This window comes from Alligator sinensis, unplaced genomic scaffold (assembly GCF_000455745.1).
Source record: "Alligator sinensis unplaced genomic scaffold, ASM45574v1 scaffold376_1, whole genome shotgun sequence".
NCBI lineage: Eukaryota > Metazoa > Chordata > Crocodylia > Alligatoridae > Alligator > Alligator sinensis.
Genome location: NW_005843364.1, coordinates 61831 through 75468, shown reverse-complemented (window position 1 = coordinate 75468; position 13638 = coordinate 61831). Strand labels below are relative to the sequence as shown.

General features: G+C 44.1%; 1 protein-coding gene across 2 annotated transcripts in view; it reads left to right on the top strand.

Moving 5' to 3' along the window:
• The window catches only part of LOC106723225 (stimulated by retinoic acid gene 6 protein-like), a 28326-nt gene extending 24197 nt beyond the window's left edge, over positions 1–4129 (top strand). For both annotated transcript variants that reach the window (XM_014527215.2, XM_025194995.1), the window contains exons 16-18: positions 30–193; positions 1904–2050; positions 3833–4129. In XM_014527215.2, the coding sequence (XP_014382701.1) occupies positions 30–193; positions 1904–2050; positions 3833–3969 (448 nt within the window). In that variant the 3' untranslated portion in view covers positions 3970–4129. The remainder of the gene's footprint in view (positions 1–29; positions 194–1903; positions 2051–3832) is intronic.
• Positions 4130–13638: the final 9509 nt, after the last annotated feature.

Below are 13638 nucleotides of genomic sequence, written 5' to 3'. Positions count from 1 at the left end.
TGATAGGGGCTTTTTCCCTTTTTTTTCAGGAAAGCTTTCCACAACTTCAATTACTTTCTGTTCTTCTACAATGTGCTCCTGGGCCTGGGGGCTTGTTTGTTCCGCCTCCTTTGTAGTTTCATCCTGGGCACCTGGCTGATTGCACGGATAGACAGGACAATCATGCAGAAAGGGTATGAAGCTGCTGACATAGGTGAGTGTCCAAGGCACAGAGCATTGCAGGGTCTGACTGGGCTGAGGTTTGCACAGGCAGCATGAGCGCTCTTCAAAGGAAACCTCTGATTTAACCACAGAGGATGTAACTAATTCTGCTTGTGTTAACAGCAGCTGTTTGGATCCAGTATCTTCCAAGCTAAAAGCACAAGCTTCTAGTATCTGAAAGAGACAGGATCTGGGTGTCTAAACACCTTTAAAAATCAGGGCCTAGCTCATGGATGTAGCGTACTCCTAAACTCTTCCAGGGACCAGAGGGATGAAAATGGCCTCCATCTTTCCTAGTGTGTGTTACTATAGCAGCTGCTAAGAGCTGCTCACGAATGCTAGAGTGGCATGCTGTGCAGTAGATATCTCAATGATGAGCACCACAGAAACAGTATTTGTTTCTCACTCAGAGCCTCTGTTCAATGCTGCCTTTCCACTTCTCCCCTAGGATTTTTCCCTTATCTTCTTTAAGAGGAGGACCATCTCAAAAGCATAAGTCTTGCAGCATTCATGTTAAGTGCACTGCCCCTGTGCAGTCAGTTGTGGTTATTTATTGTTATATACATACAGCATGGCTGTTTTTGGCCCACTGACATTTTCAAGAAGTGGAAGCTTCCAAGAATAAAGGCCCTACCCGGGAGTTTACTTTTCAAATCAATATTTGGATTGGATTTGTAAGTTTGTAGCAGAACTGGACAACACGATGATCACCTACATAACAGGATCTAGCCCTGCTCCTTGCTTATGAATCACGTGAGAACAGCTCACTATTGCTCCTAATTTATTCATGATCCCCAAAGGCCCGCCAAGTGCTGGTTACAAATGCACATGAAGGGAGACCTGTTTGTCCACAAATACTGTAGCAATTAGTCAGTCTCCCTGCTGGTGTTCCCAGTTCTGTTTGCCCTGGCGAAAAGCTCCTGAGTCACATGGGAAGCCATCTGTTTCTCAGCTGCATCCTTACACTGACCGAGCCCTACAGCTTTTGCCTGACACACATATGGTGTCTGTCCTCAAACATGTTCCATTTCTGAGTAAAGGAATCTTAAGTCTTCCAAAAGTCCCTACACTCAGTGTGGCTTGCATGGTCATCCAACCTGCCAAAGGCACCTGGTACCAGTGGCTGCCTGTACACACACTCCTTTGCATTCTAATAAGCACATATTGGAGCAGACTTGATTAATCGAGTCTGCTTTGTGGTCTAATTAGAGTGCTCCAGTATTGCTACAGCATCACGTGTGTTAAGCCTCCATGGATTTTAAAATGGTTGTGGGATGCTTTATCTAAACCTCATCAAATGAGGTCTAGATAAAGTGTCCTGCAGCCATTTTTAAATGTGCACAGGCTTAATACATGTGACGCTGTGACATTTTAATTAGAGCGGCTGCCTGAGAACTGCTTTAATTAAAACACCCCCCTCCCTACAACCAAGAACATGTATAGGTAGCCAACATGTCTAGTACCCCTTACCTCTGTCCTCTTGTACCCCTTTCCTACCTTGCCTTGGAAAGGGTGGGGTTAAACAAGCAGATCACTTGCGTAGACTCAGAGTCTAAACTTGTATTCCTTGCACCCAAACCTTGCTGTCATGAATGGCCATGGTAAGGGCACAAGAAGTGTGGTATTGCAGCATGGAGGGTAGGAGGTTATGTTGTTAGGTTGCACATGTCTCCAAGGGGATTTGTCACTTGTTTTGCTGCAGGGTTCAAGACATGGATTGGCATGATATTTATGGACCACCACCATACCAACCCCACCCTCCTTAGCTTCTGTCACATTCTCCTGACCAGGAACACTGAGAAGAAATTACGCAGATCAACCAAATACAGTTACTTCAAAAATGCATCAGGTAAATACTTAGATTGAAGTATTCACAGGCTGTTAGTAACATGTAGGCCAATTGAGTTATTTTAATTCCTGAAACAACTGCTCTTTGGGAACCCTTGATTTCTGCTATGAATCCTGTCTTGTTTGCTGTCCATAGTGGGGATTGGTTACAAGGCCTGAGCATTGATAGACCCTGTCACATTAATCTCACTGCAGTCAGTACAAATGCTGTTTTTAGTCATATGCAGTAAGCAGGCATTTCAGCTCAAGGGGACATGGACCCAACTGAGTTGATGTCCAAGCTACTTCTCCAGCCTGTCTGCAAGATTAGTTTTGTCCACTACCTTTAGAAGATGGTCTGAAATCTTGTGTGCATGATTCTGCACCAATATTCAAATGGCAGCATTTACCCGTCCAGCTAATTGGTGCCTGCCAGTGCTACCAGAACTGTTAGCTATTATTAGCTCCAGCAATTGCATGTGATCTTGAAGCTGTAGGTGCATAGCTGGAGGACGGACAGAAGCTGCATAACCATTTATTGAATCTTCCTGTGCTCTTTGCCTTTTCCATACAAGCAGTTTGAAAGTGGAGCTGTTGGTTTCCAAGGCAGAGTGGGAGTCATCCTGCTCTTCAAGTGATGCTGACAATGTTCTGGAGCAGTCTGCATATGCTGGGTTGTCAAAAGGATGAGTGGCAGTGCTGTTGCTCCCAGGCATGGCAGGCTATGAAGTGATCTGATGCTTTGCCTTGTTCCTTGTTTCACTCTTTTGGTGCCCAGAGGCAAGGAGCAGTTATGGAAATGCATTAAGAAAGTCCTACGATTAAATGTTGTCCCCCCTTCTTCTCCCTGCCTGGGGTGAAGAAGACTTATCAGTAGCATGCTAGTCCATAGCAAGAGCATAGAAAAGCATGCTAACATGCATGGTAGGCTATCAGGAAAGCTCTGCTTCCATTCCAAAGCCTTGTTCCTCAGATTCCCCTTGTGGACTAGACAGGCAATAGTACCAGCTTTGCATTTGGCCTCCACATGAGCACAAACATAAGCACGCTTGTATTCAGAGCCTGGGTTCAGTTCTGGAGCATGCCGGTGGCATCTCTGACAACACACCAAATTCTGCACAGCAGTTGAAACGGAACAGGGTCTCTTGGCCAGAAAGCCACAACCCAGGCTGACATAGAGCGTGGTGGAAGAGGTGAAGGTCTAGGATCTAGAAAGGTACGGAGGGTGGGAACGGCCTAAACGTAGAGGGACAGGATAGATCCTGGCCTGTGTGTATTCACGAAGATACCCATGGAGATGTGGGGCTCCTAAACAAAGAAACGGGTCTCTTGGCCCAGTCTAGGCAGAGGGGGAGCCTGTCATGACAGATATTAGAGGAAGACTGATTCCTGGCCCACCATTTTGTCCCATGTGCTGCATAACCATGTGAAGGCTTTGGGTTTTCATAAAATGGCGTTTTCATAAAACCCAGTTATCCTCCCATCTGATGACACAGTCACACGCTCAGCCTGGAAGAGGTTGGGCTGAATTCTCTTCCTTCTTACATCAGGTGGCCTGCTAGAGTCAGTGGCATTACACCAGTGTAAATGGGAAGAGAAGAATTTGGCCCAAATCCCCTCCCTCATAGCAGTTAGGGTCACCCTTAGCATGTGTACAGACAAGCATCTCGGCTCCCTCCAGCGAAGCTACACTGAGTCATACCAGCCAGAATCGGACCACTTATCTGTAATCTAGGAAGGAAAATCCAATAGAGTTCGGTGCTATAAAGCCCATTTGTTGTGTTCTCTGCTTGTTCTGCTCCAGAATCCAAAGTGTCGAACACAACGAAGACAAGGTGGCTGCTGCTCTACACTCTCCTGAACAACTCTCAGCTCGCTGCCCTCAGGAAGCATAAACTGCAGTCCGGCTCCAGGAACGCTTTGCAGAATTGCCGAACCTAACTTGTTGCGCATGTAGAGTGTGGGAGACCAGGGGACTCTTGCACCAAAGGTGGCTGCCTTTGGGTCTGGGAAAAGTCAGCTCTCTGTTAGGACTTGATTTTCTCAACGGCTGTCTTGAACACACAGATCACGTGCTAGTCTTTTCTCATTTTGTCCACTACCCCAGGTCAGACAGGCATGATGGAACTGACCTTCTCCCCTGAATACCTGGTAACCAATGCAAGTTTGGTTTTACACTGGTTTTCCTTTCCCAGTTACTACGGCTGCTGGTATTAACTCCTGCAGCAGTTCATAAACATTTGAGGAAACTCAGCACATGGGCACTAAGTTCTGAAGTTACATTTCAGTTATTAGTTGACAACAAAAGTCACTCTCTGGTGCCTTCTAATGCCTAATAGCTGTTATGTCCAGATGCAAAACAGAACCGTGTTGTTTGTACAGTCTGAGTCTAACACATGGGAATGCTGACAGAAAGAGAAGGGCCCGCTTATTCACTGCAGTCCTACATAAAGAGGACAGGGGTTGTGACTTGGTTTGGGTTCACAAGAACCCGCAAAAGCTCATAGGCTCTTCTTTCCCTAATAAGGCACATGGATTGCCAGCAAGAGCGAGATCTCTCACACCCATGGGTGCTATGTGCTGTACAGCTGTCTTGTACAGAGGAAGGTAGGAAGACTCCTGTTTCAGCCAAGGTGTTTTCATCCATCCACCCAATGAACTGCTCCTTTTTATGGCACTGGACCAATCTTTTTCTGTGTTTAGCTTCTGAACTGGCCAGAGATATAAGCTTGCTTGCCCTTGTGCACTGCCAAAAGGAGCAGGCAGAAGGGTGGAGTATCCAGAGGGTGGTTGGAAACACAATAGCAAGATATTACATGCATCTGGTGTTTGGCCTGTGCTGCTGCTGAGCAAGGGGAATAAATACAAAGGCTAGGGGTGTTCCAGATGAGCAAGTTGGACTGCTTACACTCAGTATGAGAGCTGCAGGAGGGATAGGCCTCCTGAGTCTTGGTAGGCTGCTGACAGCACAGTGGGGAAAAGGGAGACTCAAACTGAAGGGAACAGGAAAACACATCTCAGCCCTCACAGTGAGCTTATGACCTCTGTTCAAGAGAGAAGGACATGTCCTATCTAATTAATGTTTTCATCATCTCCATGATGACCCAAGAGGTCCCTTCCAGTCCTATTTTCAGTCTTGGGCCTTCTCTAGCCCCTGCTAGTTTGACACAATCATCTGGGACTGCACTTTGCTGGGAGGCCACAAATGCAAGAGGTTGCAGGTGTGGAAAGGCTGAACATCTTGTTTCAATTCAGGCTCTTTCACCTATGCTCTTGCATTTTCTCCATCCTGCTAGGCAGTAACAAGCAGTGTGTAACAAGACTCCTAACTAGCTGGTCAGTGCTGCCTATAACTACTATTGTAGATAAAAGAGCTGCCCTGTCTCCTCCAACATGGCAGAGGCAGGCATGAAAACCATTTGTGAGCTGCTTTTTCTGTCTAACACTCATCTGTAGAGAGTAATTACAATGAAGAGCCCACTCTGTATACCTTTGAAAAGCAGGGATGTAACTGAAATGAACTCTAGCATTGAAGTTAAGTCAAGCTTGTGTGGTGGGAGAAACCTCCCTAAGGTTCGTTGTCTAGCTGTAATTTGATTGACAGACAACGCGGGTAAAGAAAGACAGCTGTTTATTTGCTCGAGCAAAGACCATAAAGCCAGCAAAAGGCAAAATGGCCCCCCCCCAAGGGCGAGGTGATCTTTTATACTTATTACAACAAGGCAAGACTTCATGGTTAACAAAAACCAATACTTGGGCGGTGCTTTTCAAATCTTTGTAACAGCATATTTCTATTAAGCTGAACTAGCACTTTTTTAAAAGCTAAAAGTTAAGTAACAGTAACATTATAATATGTTAGCAAAACCTTACACAGTAGTATATACTTCTCAAGGACACCACCAGTGCACCCAGAACAATGGTTTCCCTGTCTTATCTTACTTCTTGCTGTAGCTGATTTTTCAGCGCACAGACACAGAGATACTTGCTGCTTTTAACTCAGAAAATGCTTAATACAGTTAAAATGATTACTTGACACAAGCAAAGGCTTAGCTATCAATCTGCCTTGTGGTCAGCTGCATTGCTAGGCCACAGGTCATGCCTTGTATTCAGCTGTAAAGCTAATACTTCTTAATAATCTAAATTATTGTTAACCTAACAGTATGCTATCAGAAAACTATTCTATTTCAGGGTAATAACAAACCTGCACACTACACTTGCATAGAACATGGGTTCTGCTTGTGGAACAAGGAGTGTAAAACCTGCACTCAGACAGGAATATTAGAGGAATATCAGACCAGATTTCAGCATCAAAAAGAACAACTACAAAAGTATCTACATAGCATGCAAGAAGTAGGCTTCTTTTTTCCCTAAACCAATTAGGAAAAAAATAGCTGTGTTAGGGGAAAGGGCTATATCAGGGCATGCAAAAACTGCACAAAACTTAGCGGTGAAAGAAGTTAAGGGATACCTATCACATCCTTCTATTTTATCACTTTCACATTGTCTGCAATGCTACTACAAGTGTTGCACAAACGGCTAGTTTCGTGCCCCTGGAGGCTTTTCCAATACACCTCAAGGAGAGAGTCACACTCAGGTTGGATCCATCTCAGTTTATTGTTTGCAAACAAGTTCAACAAGGGAGTTCAATACTCAAAGCCATGTCGACCCCTAGCCACGCCCGAAGTTACATTTTTATACCCCTCATGAACAAGATTTCATTGTGGCAATCTGTGATTGGCTACAGTTTTCTGCAAAGTTTTTAGTACACCCGTAGTTCTAAAACGGGCAAGTAACAAGGGTTGCAAAGTTTATGTGCAAAGCAAGCAGTAACTAATCTGTGTTCCCACAGGAATCAGCCTTATCGTGAACCAAGCATTGTTCGGACTGTTCTCTCCCCCTAACAGGACCCCCCCCCTCCCCTTCTGGCCCCGCAGTGGTGGGGGAGAGAGGAGAAGACTGTTCTCAGCTGTGAATCCTTTTGTGTAGTGAGATTACAGTTCTCAGCTGTGAAGTCCTTTGTGTAGTGAGATTATGAGACATTTTTACTACACAAGTGCTCCATAAAACTTTCACTTCCCACTCTGACAAATATGCCCAAATCCGTATGTTTCTCACCTTCCTCAAACTTGTGCTGGAATGCAAGACCTTAGTGGCCTCACAGTGCTCTTGTATTGATGGATTACCAGATCTCTTGCTCAGCCCATGCACTTGAGAACTTCACCTGCCCTTGCAAGGCACTGCCCCTTACCACACTGCTGCTAAAGGTTCATGGTTGGCAGGTGGTACCCTGGGTATATATCAGTTCACTTGAGTTTTAAAAAGTGACAAATAGCCGTATCACTCCCTGCACATTCCTGATATTGGAATTGGGAGGTGAGGAGCACAGCACAGAGTTCAGTACTTTCCTCGAGCAACTGAAGTGGCCCAATGAAACGGAGACGTTCCAATAACTATTTGAACGAGCGCTGGTTCGAAAACGCCTCACAATCTCTCTGCAGCTACCCGTTTTTCCAGAGCTCCCTGACAAATCCACTACTCTTCAGAGCTTGCGTTCTCTTGGTTTGGTTTGTCCCATTTCCCAGTTCTACAAAAAAAAGGTTTGAAATCTTCTTAACCTAAATCAAGGGCTTCTATCTTATCTGTTGTGATAAGCACGATGCCAAGAGCTACTCCCTCTCAGCTCCTGATTCTGTCCATTATGAGATTGGAGCCAGCTTCCATGGATATATGCACCTCTTCTTTGTAGCTTCCTTCTGCTTTTCCTTTGCAGAAAGCAGCTGCCTTCCTGAACAGGGCATGGCATCAAGTTGCCTGTGGTGTCTTGATACAGCTCCACAGGGTTGAGTTCAAGCAAGGCCTTGGATTCATGGCAATGGTACCATCTTGGCCCAGTTGCAGATGGACATCTAGTTATTCGGGGTGGGTACTGTGGAAGAAACAAGCTTCACTTTGTTGTTTGGTTTTGAAGTTGTCAGAGACCCTTTATTATACAAGCAGCTGCAAGGTGGGGGAGGGGGACACTGAGCCCCCACCCTCAGGCAGTTAAAGCAAGCTTTTTATATGTTTCAATTCAGGTCACATGATGCAAGATATAACAAGTCAAACAGAAAACAGGTTTGAACCAGAAAGCTGCAAAGACAGGAAACTGCAAGGGCAGGAAAAACTGTGGTTTGACCTATTGACCTCATAGGCCTCCTCAGCATTATGGAAAATTCCACAATGCACTTCTTAAACAGAAATTAAGGCCTGGGTTTTTCTTCTTCCGCAGTACTAGCCACTTTATCCCTTTGTGAGCCATTGGTTGCAAAAAAAAAAATCAGGATGCCTTAACTACAGTAGCCTGAGCTTAGATGGCTGTTTGACTTTAACTTCCCCTCCTGTGGTGCTTACCAGTTTCTCTCACCAAGTCCGGCATATTTTACTTTTTTGACAAACTTGCCTTAGTGGTGGATCATCTGAAGAACAGGGGAAGTTTGATCTCACTCTGGTTAATTATTCTGACCCAATTCAAGATCAAACCACCTGCACACCAGCTCACTTCCTAGGAAATACCAAAGGATAGCTATCAAGGTGTAATGAGCACTTCAAATAGAAAAATCTTTGCCTCAAAATGCTGATTACGTAGTTGCATGCACCCACATGACTCAACAGGATCAGGAAAACTTAATTAGATGCAGTTATTCACAAATTCTACCAAGGGCACACACCTTTCATGGATAAATGATAAAGCCCTTGCTTGCAATTTATCTGCTACACTATAGAAGTACCAAAAATCCTCAGAAAGAAATGGACCTGCTGTCTTATTTAGCCTACAGTCACAGGCCATAGCCAAGGATGCCGTGTGATGTGTTTCATTCATGACCAAAGAAGCACTTGAAAACGGCAAAGTGCATAAAAGTAAGTCATTCTGAAGCACTCCCTATGTACACTCCAGTGATCCTCTTCTAGTTGGGGTGGGGGTTGGAACAGAAATAGGGCAGGCAGCCAAGGAGTGCCCTCTCTACTCTCAGCTGTCCTCAGGCAGCTCCAGGTACTGCATGAAGGCCAAAAACTACACAGGGATTCCTGCTTTCTAGTGGCCCTTTTGAAGTGGTCCAGGCAAAGGCGTAACTAGCAATTTCAGTGCCCTGGGTAGAGATGCAGTGGAGTCTGTCCTGGCCGCTCCCTCCCAATCAATAAAAAAAATTCACTCATGCCTCGACACTTGAGCACATTTTGTACTTAGCATTAGACCATACAAAATAATGTGCTCTCAATCCAATATACAGCACTCACAGGAAATCCTGCATCATGCATCTATCCATCATTGTTGGGAAAAGTAACAATTTAAGTGGCTTTTCAAAAATGAAGGTACAAGGAATGATGGAGGAATCCATTCCTCAAGTGTTAGAAGCAGCCTGGATAGTGCATGAATTTGTTATGTGAGCTAGAAAAGACAAGAAGCTCAATGAGAAATATAAAATATAGGAAAGAACAATTGGATTTAACATCTTTGGAGCTTTGGCAGAGGCAAACCTGTTGATCACTGTCATTATTGATAGCAAGTTCATGTTCGATGAACAAGATCCTCAAAATTAGAAAGCTGCTCTTCCTCCATTGTAGAGCCTAAACAGGTTTTCACCAGCTTTAGCTTGCTTAAGCTCATCTCACAGGAAGTAATTGTTAGCAGGAAGGTCAAAAAGGCCCAAGGCAACTGAATCCTTCAGATACAATTTCCCCAAGGCACATTTGCTTAGAAGATTCAGGATCTAAAAGTGGGAAGCATCTGCGAAGTGAAGGAGGGACAATTGTTTTAAACCTGAAACTTAAATTCCAAAGAAACCTACTGCATTTAATTAATTGTGCATTTTCTCATCTGACATGCAGCTGAAAGAGATAGGGCTTTTCAACTAAAATTCAGATGAAGTTTCAGCCAGTGTCAAATATTGCCACTGCAAGTCAGATGTGAGAGAATCAAGTACATTATTCACAAGAACCAGGAACAATTTTTTGAGAGTGAAATGGTAGGATTCATCCACGTATTCTCCTGGGTCCAGCTGCTTCACCCACCTTTCCTTTGTTGGGGAAATGACTGTTCAATGTCCATAAATTGCAAGATTTCTGGCTTTCTCCATTACCTAGTCTAATCTGAAATTGAAAACAGTTTGCACTGTGTCATGCAAGCCTTCTCTTTGAGGCTTTGTCCACCAACAGATGTTTTGCTTCTAAAAATGGTCAGTAGAATTCAGAAGTGTGCCTTCACTGACTAGTAGGCAATAATAATTTGTAATTAATTTGAAGAATAAATCCATCAGCTATTGATACAACTTCTGCATCAGTTGTACTTTCAATTACTTCCTGCAGTCTCAATTATTCCCTGCAGCTGAGCACACAGTGCCAACAGTACACACTTTTATAGACAAGCGTGTGTCAGAGTAGCCCTTCGGTGGTTTCTTGAAGATGTTCTGTCAGTATTTCCATGGTTTATGAGAACCCACAAAAACTAAGCAGGTGCTGAGCTGTACCAAACATATGATTACTTCTGCCTTTGCACTAGCTGCATTTAGACCAATTGAACTCAGGCTGGAGGATAAACAGCAGGGGGGGGCGTAGGATCTGACCCCAACTACCTCACTTCAGCACCTTGTCTTGCATTTGAGTATTTTTCAATCCCTGCTGCCCATTAAAAGTGTGGAAGAAAAAAATGCAAACCCTTGTCTTGGCTTTAAGACTTCAATAGCTTCAGGACTAGAGAGTTACAAATGCCTTTTTCTTACTGCTTTTTGACAACACAAACAGAATACTTTTCCAAATCAAGGCTAGATTTAGAATGACTTCATCCCTTGATCTCTGTCCTGATGGCAGCTCTTCTTCCCCCCTCCCCTGGCTGGGAGAAGGCTAGCCAGCAGAGTTCACCACTCTTTGGAAAACCAACTGTCAAATGGACAGGACTGTTTGCACATTTCTGCTTTGTGAATGTTTCCTTTCAATAAGCAGAAGCTGCAGGTTGTTTTGCTGGCATTATTATGACTATACTTGGTAGGTCCAGAAAGGTGTTTTTTTGTTTTTTTTAATCTATTCCTCCCCACTGCAGCCATTTAGTTAGATGGTCTGTTCTTCACCCCCCGCAGTATGCAAGCCTGAGGTATGCTTTGGAGTAAGAGAAAGTTAAGCCCAAGTGACATGGCTTTTTTAAAGTTATGAAGGTAGGGCAGCCAGCTACAATATATAGTGAAACTTCACTTAGGTAACCTAGTTCTTCATCTAGCTAAACATTAAAGGCCTAGACCATGGAAAGTGGGAATCCAAGGTTCTTTAGGTGCTTGTTTGAAATCCACCAAGTAGTTTTTGCTGTTGCTCAGGAGTAGTTGGACCACAACCCACAAAGCAGAAGGCCCTGTAACTATGCCTTAGAAAAAGTTTTTTTGTTTTTGTCTTAATGTCTTAAGAGCTCCTTGAGAGCCAATGAAGACTGGAGCCGAGAGCTCCCAGCAAGCTGGGCAGCGACTGCAGCTTATGAAAGCAGTGCAAAGGGAAAGACTAGAAGCAGTCAAGGCTGCTTTTTCAATGCGGTGTTTATCCAAGTAGATACAGTGATTGTGCCTAGTACAAGAGCCAATACAAAAGGATGGCTCTTTTCCCTGCAACCTGGTTGACAGCCTCCTCCAGGAGTAAGGCGGTTGCAAAAAAAAAAATCAGGATGTCTTAACTACATAAGCCTGAGCAGTGGCCTGAATCTAGCTATTTGACCTTAACCTACAAGCCTGTGGTACTTATTAGTTTCTCTCTCTCCAAGCTTCGGATACTTGGTTGTGTTTTGGGGGTTTTTTTTGACAAACTTCTCTCAATTGTGGACCAAAGCTTCCCTTGTGAAGAACAGGGAAAGTTTGATCTCACTACAGTTAACTATCCTGACTGAGTTCAAGATCACACCACCTGCACACCAACTCACTCTTTAGGGAATACCAATCTCAGCTGGCTATCAAGGGGTAACAAACACTTCAAATAAAAAAGTCATTACTTCAAAATTGAGACTGCATAGTTGCAATCACTCATGATGCAACAGGATCAGGAAAACTGTGAAAAGCTGCAGCTACTTGACAAGCTTTTCCAAGGACTCCACTTTCAGAGACAAATGATAAATCCCTCGGTTGCAATTTATCTGGTACATTATGGAAGTACCAAAAAGCCTCAGGAAGAAATGGACCTGTTATCCTGTCCAGTGCACAGTCACAGGCCATAGCAAGGGATGCTATATGATATGCTCCATTCATGGCAGAAAAGGCACTTGGGAGAAAAAAAAAAAAATGGCCCAAGGGGCATAAAAAGTACCCTGGGAGGGTGGGGAAAGTCACTGAAGTGATTTTTTTTTTTTTTTTGAAGCACTCCCTGCCTCTACACTCCAGCAATCCTCCTCCAGGTGGGGCAGGAGTGCTGGAACAGAACCAGGGCAGACAAGCACTGAGCAAGCCATAGCCTTCGCTAGCCTCAGGAAGCTCCAGGACTTGGAGGCCAACAGGCAGCAATTCCTGCTCTTCAGTGGCCATTTTGAGGTATTCCAGATGTAGGTGTAAATCACCCATTTCAGTGTCCTGGGTGGAGCTGTGGTTGAGAAACCCACCCCCCTCCCTACCATCAAGAGAAAAAAAAGTTACTGCATTTAAATTCTCTGGCTACTTTATCGCCAAGTCACTTTTACATTTTCTTAGCTGAAAGATTGAATTTTAGTTGGAAAAAAATCCTTAATTCAAATAAAGGTTTAGCTAGTGTCAAATATTGCTGCTGCAAGTCAAATGTGAGAGAGAATCAAGTGTGTTAATTCACAAGAACCAGAAACATTTCCGCGCCCCCCCCCAGAGGTGAGACAGGAGGATTCATCCATGGATTCTCCTAGATCCACCCGCTTCACCCACCTTTTCCTTTTAATTTTTTCATGTCCCCAGCAAAGTGGCCAAAAAGACACTATGGAATTTCTGGCCTCCTCCCTCACAAATTCTAATCCAAAGATAGAAATGGGCTCCCCACTGCATGTCAAGTGGAAGGAAAAGCCTTGTATTAGATTCAAACAAATACAGTACCATCAGTAGTGTAGTACAAATACATTAGATTTTAGACATAAGGCTTAAATTTAGACATGATGCTTTATTTTTGCAATACGCTTCTGTATTCAACATGGCTTGCCAATAGCTTCTGCATATAGGCTAAAGGCAGCTTCACACAGAGTTTCACAGTCGCACCTGTTCAATGACCTAGAATTACACGAAGATAAGGGGTTACTAAAGGACATTGAGCTTACCACAGCTTCCCCAACACGCAAGTGCCTTCATCTATCCCATAATAAGTTGAGCCTAACTTAAAAGGTCCTGACATCCTGTGGAAACTTAGACGTAACGGTAAAATTGTGAAACTGCCAGTAGTTATAAGACACGCTACAGTTCTTTGTTTAGGTAAGCTATAAAAAGACCCTCAGACAAAGACTGGGGGTCAACTCTGCTTTGGGTTACTTAACCCCTTTGTCAACCGATTGCGCAATCAATAAACTTATAATGGACCCGGCCTGAGTGTGTGACTCCCTCCTTGAGGTATTTGGAGAAAGCCTCCAGGGGCACGAAACTAGCAATTTGTGCAACA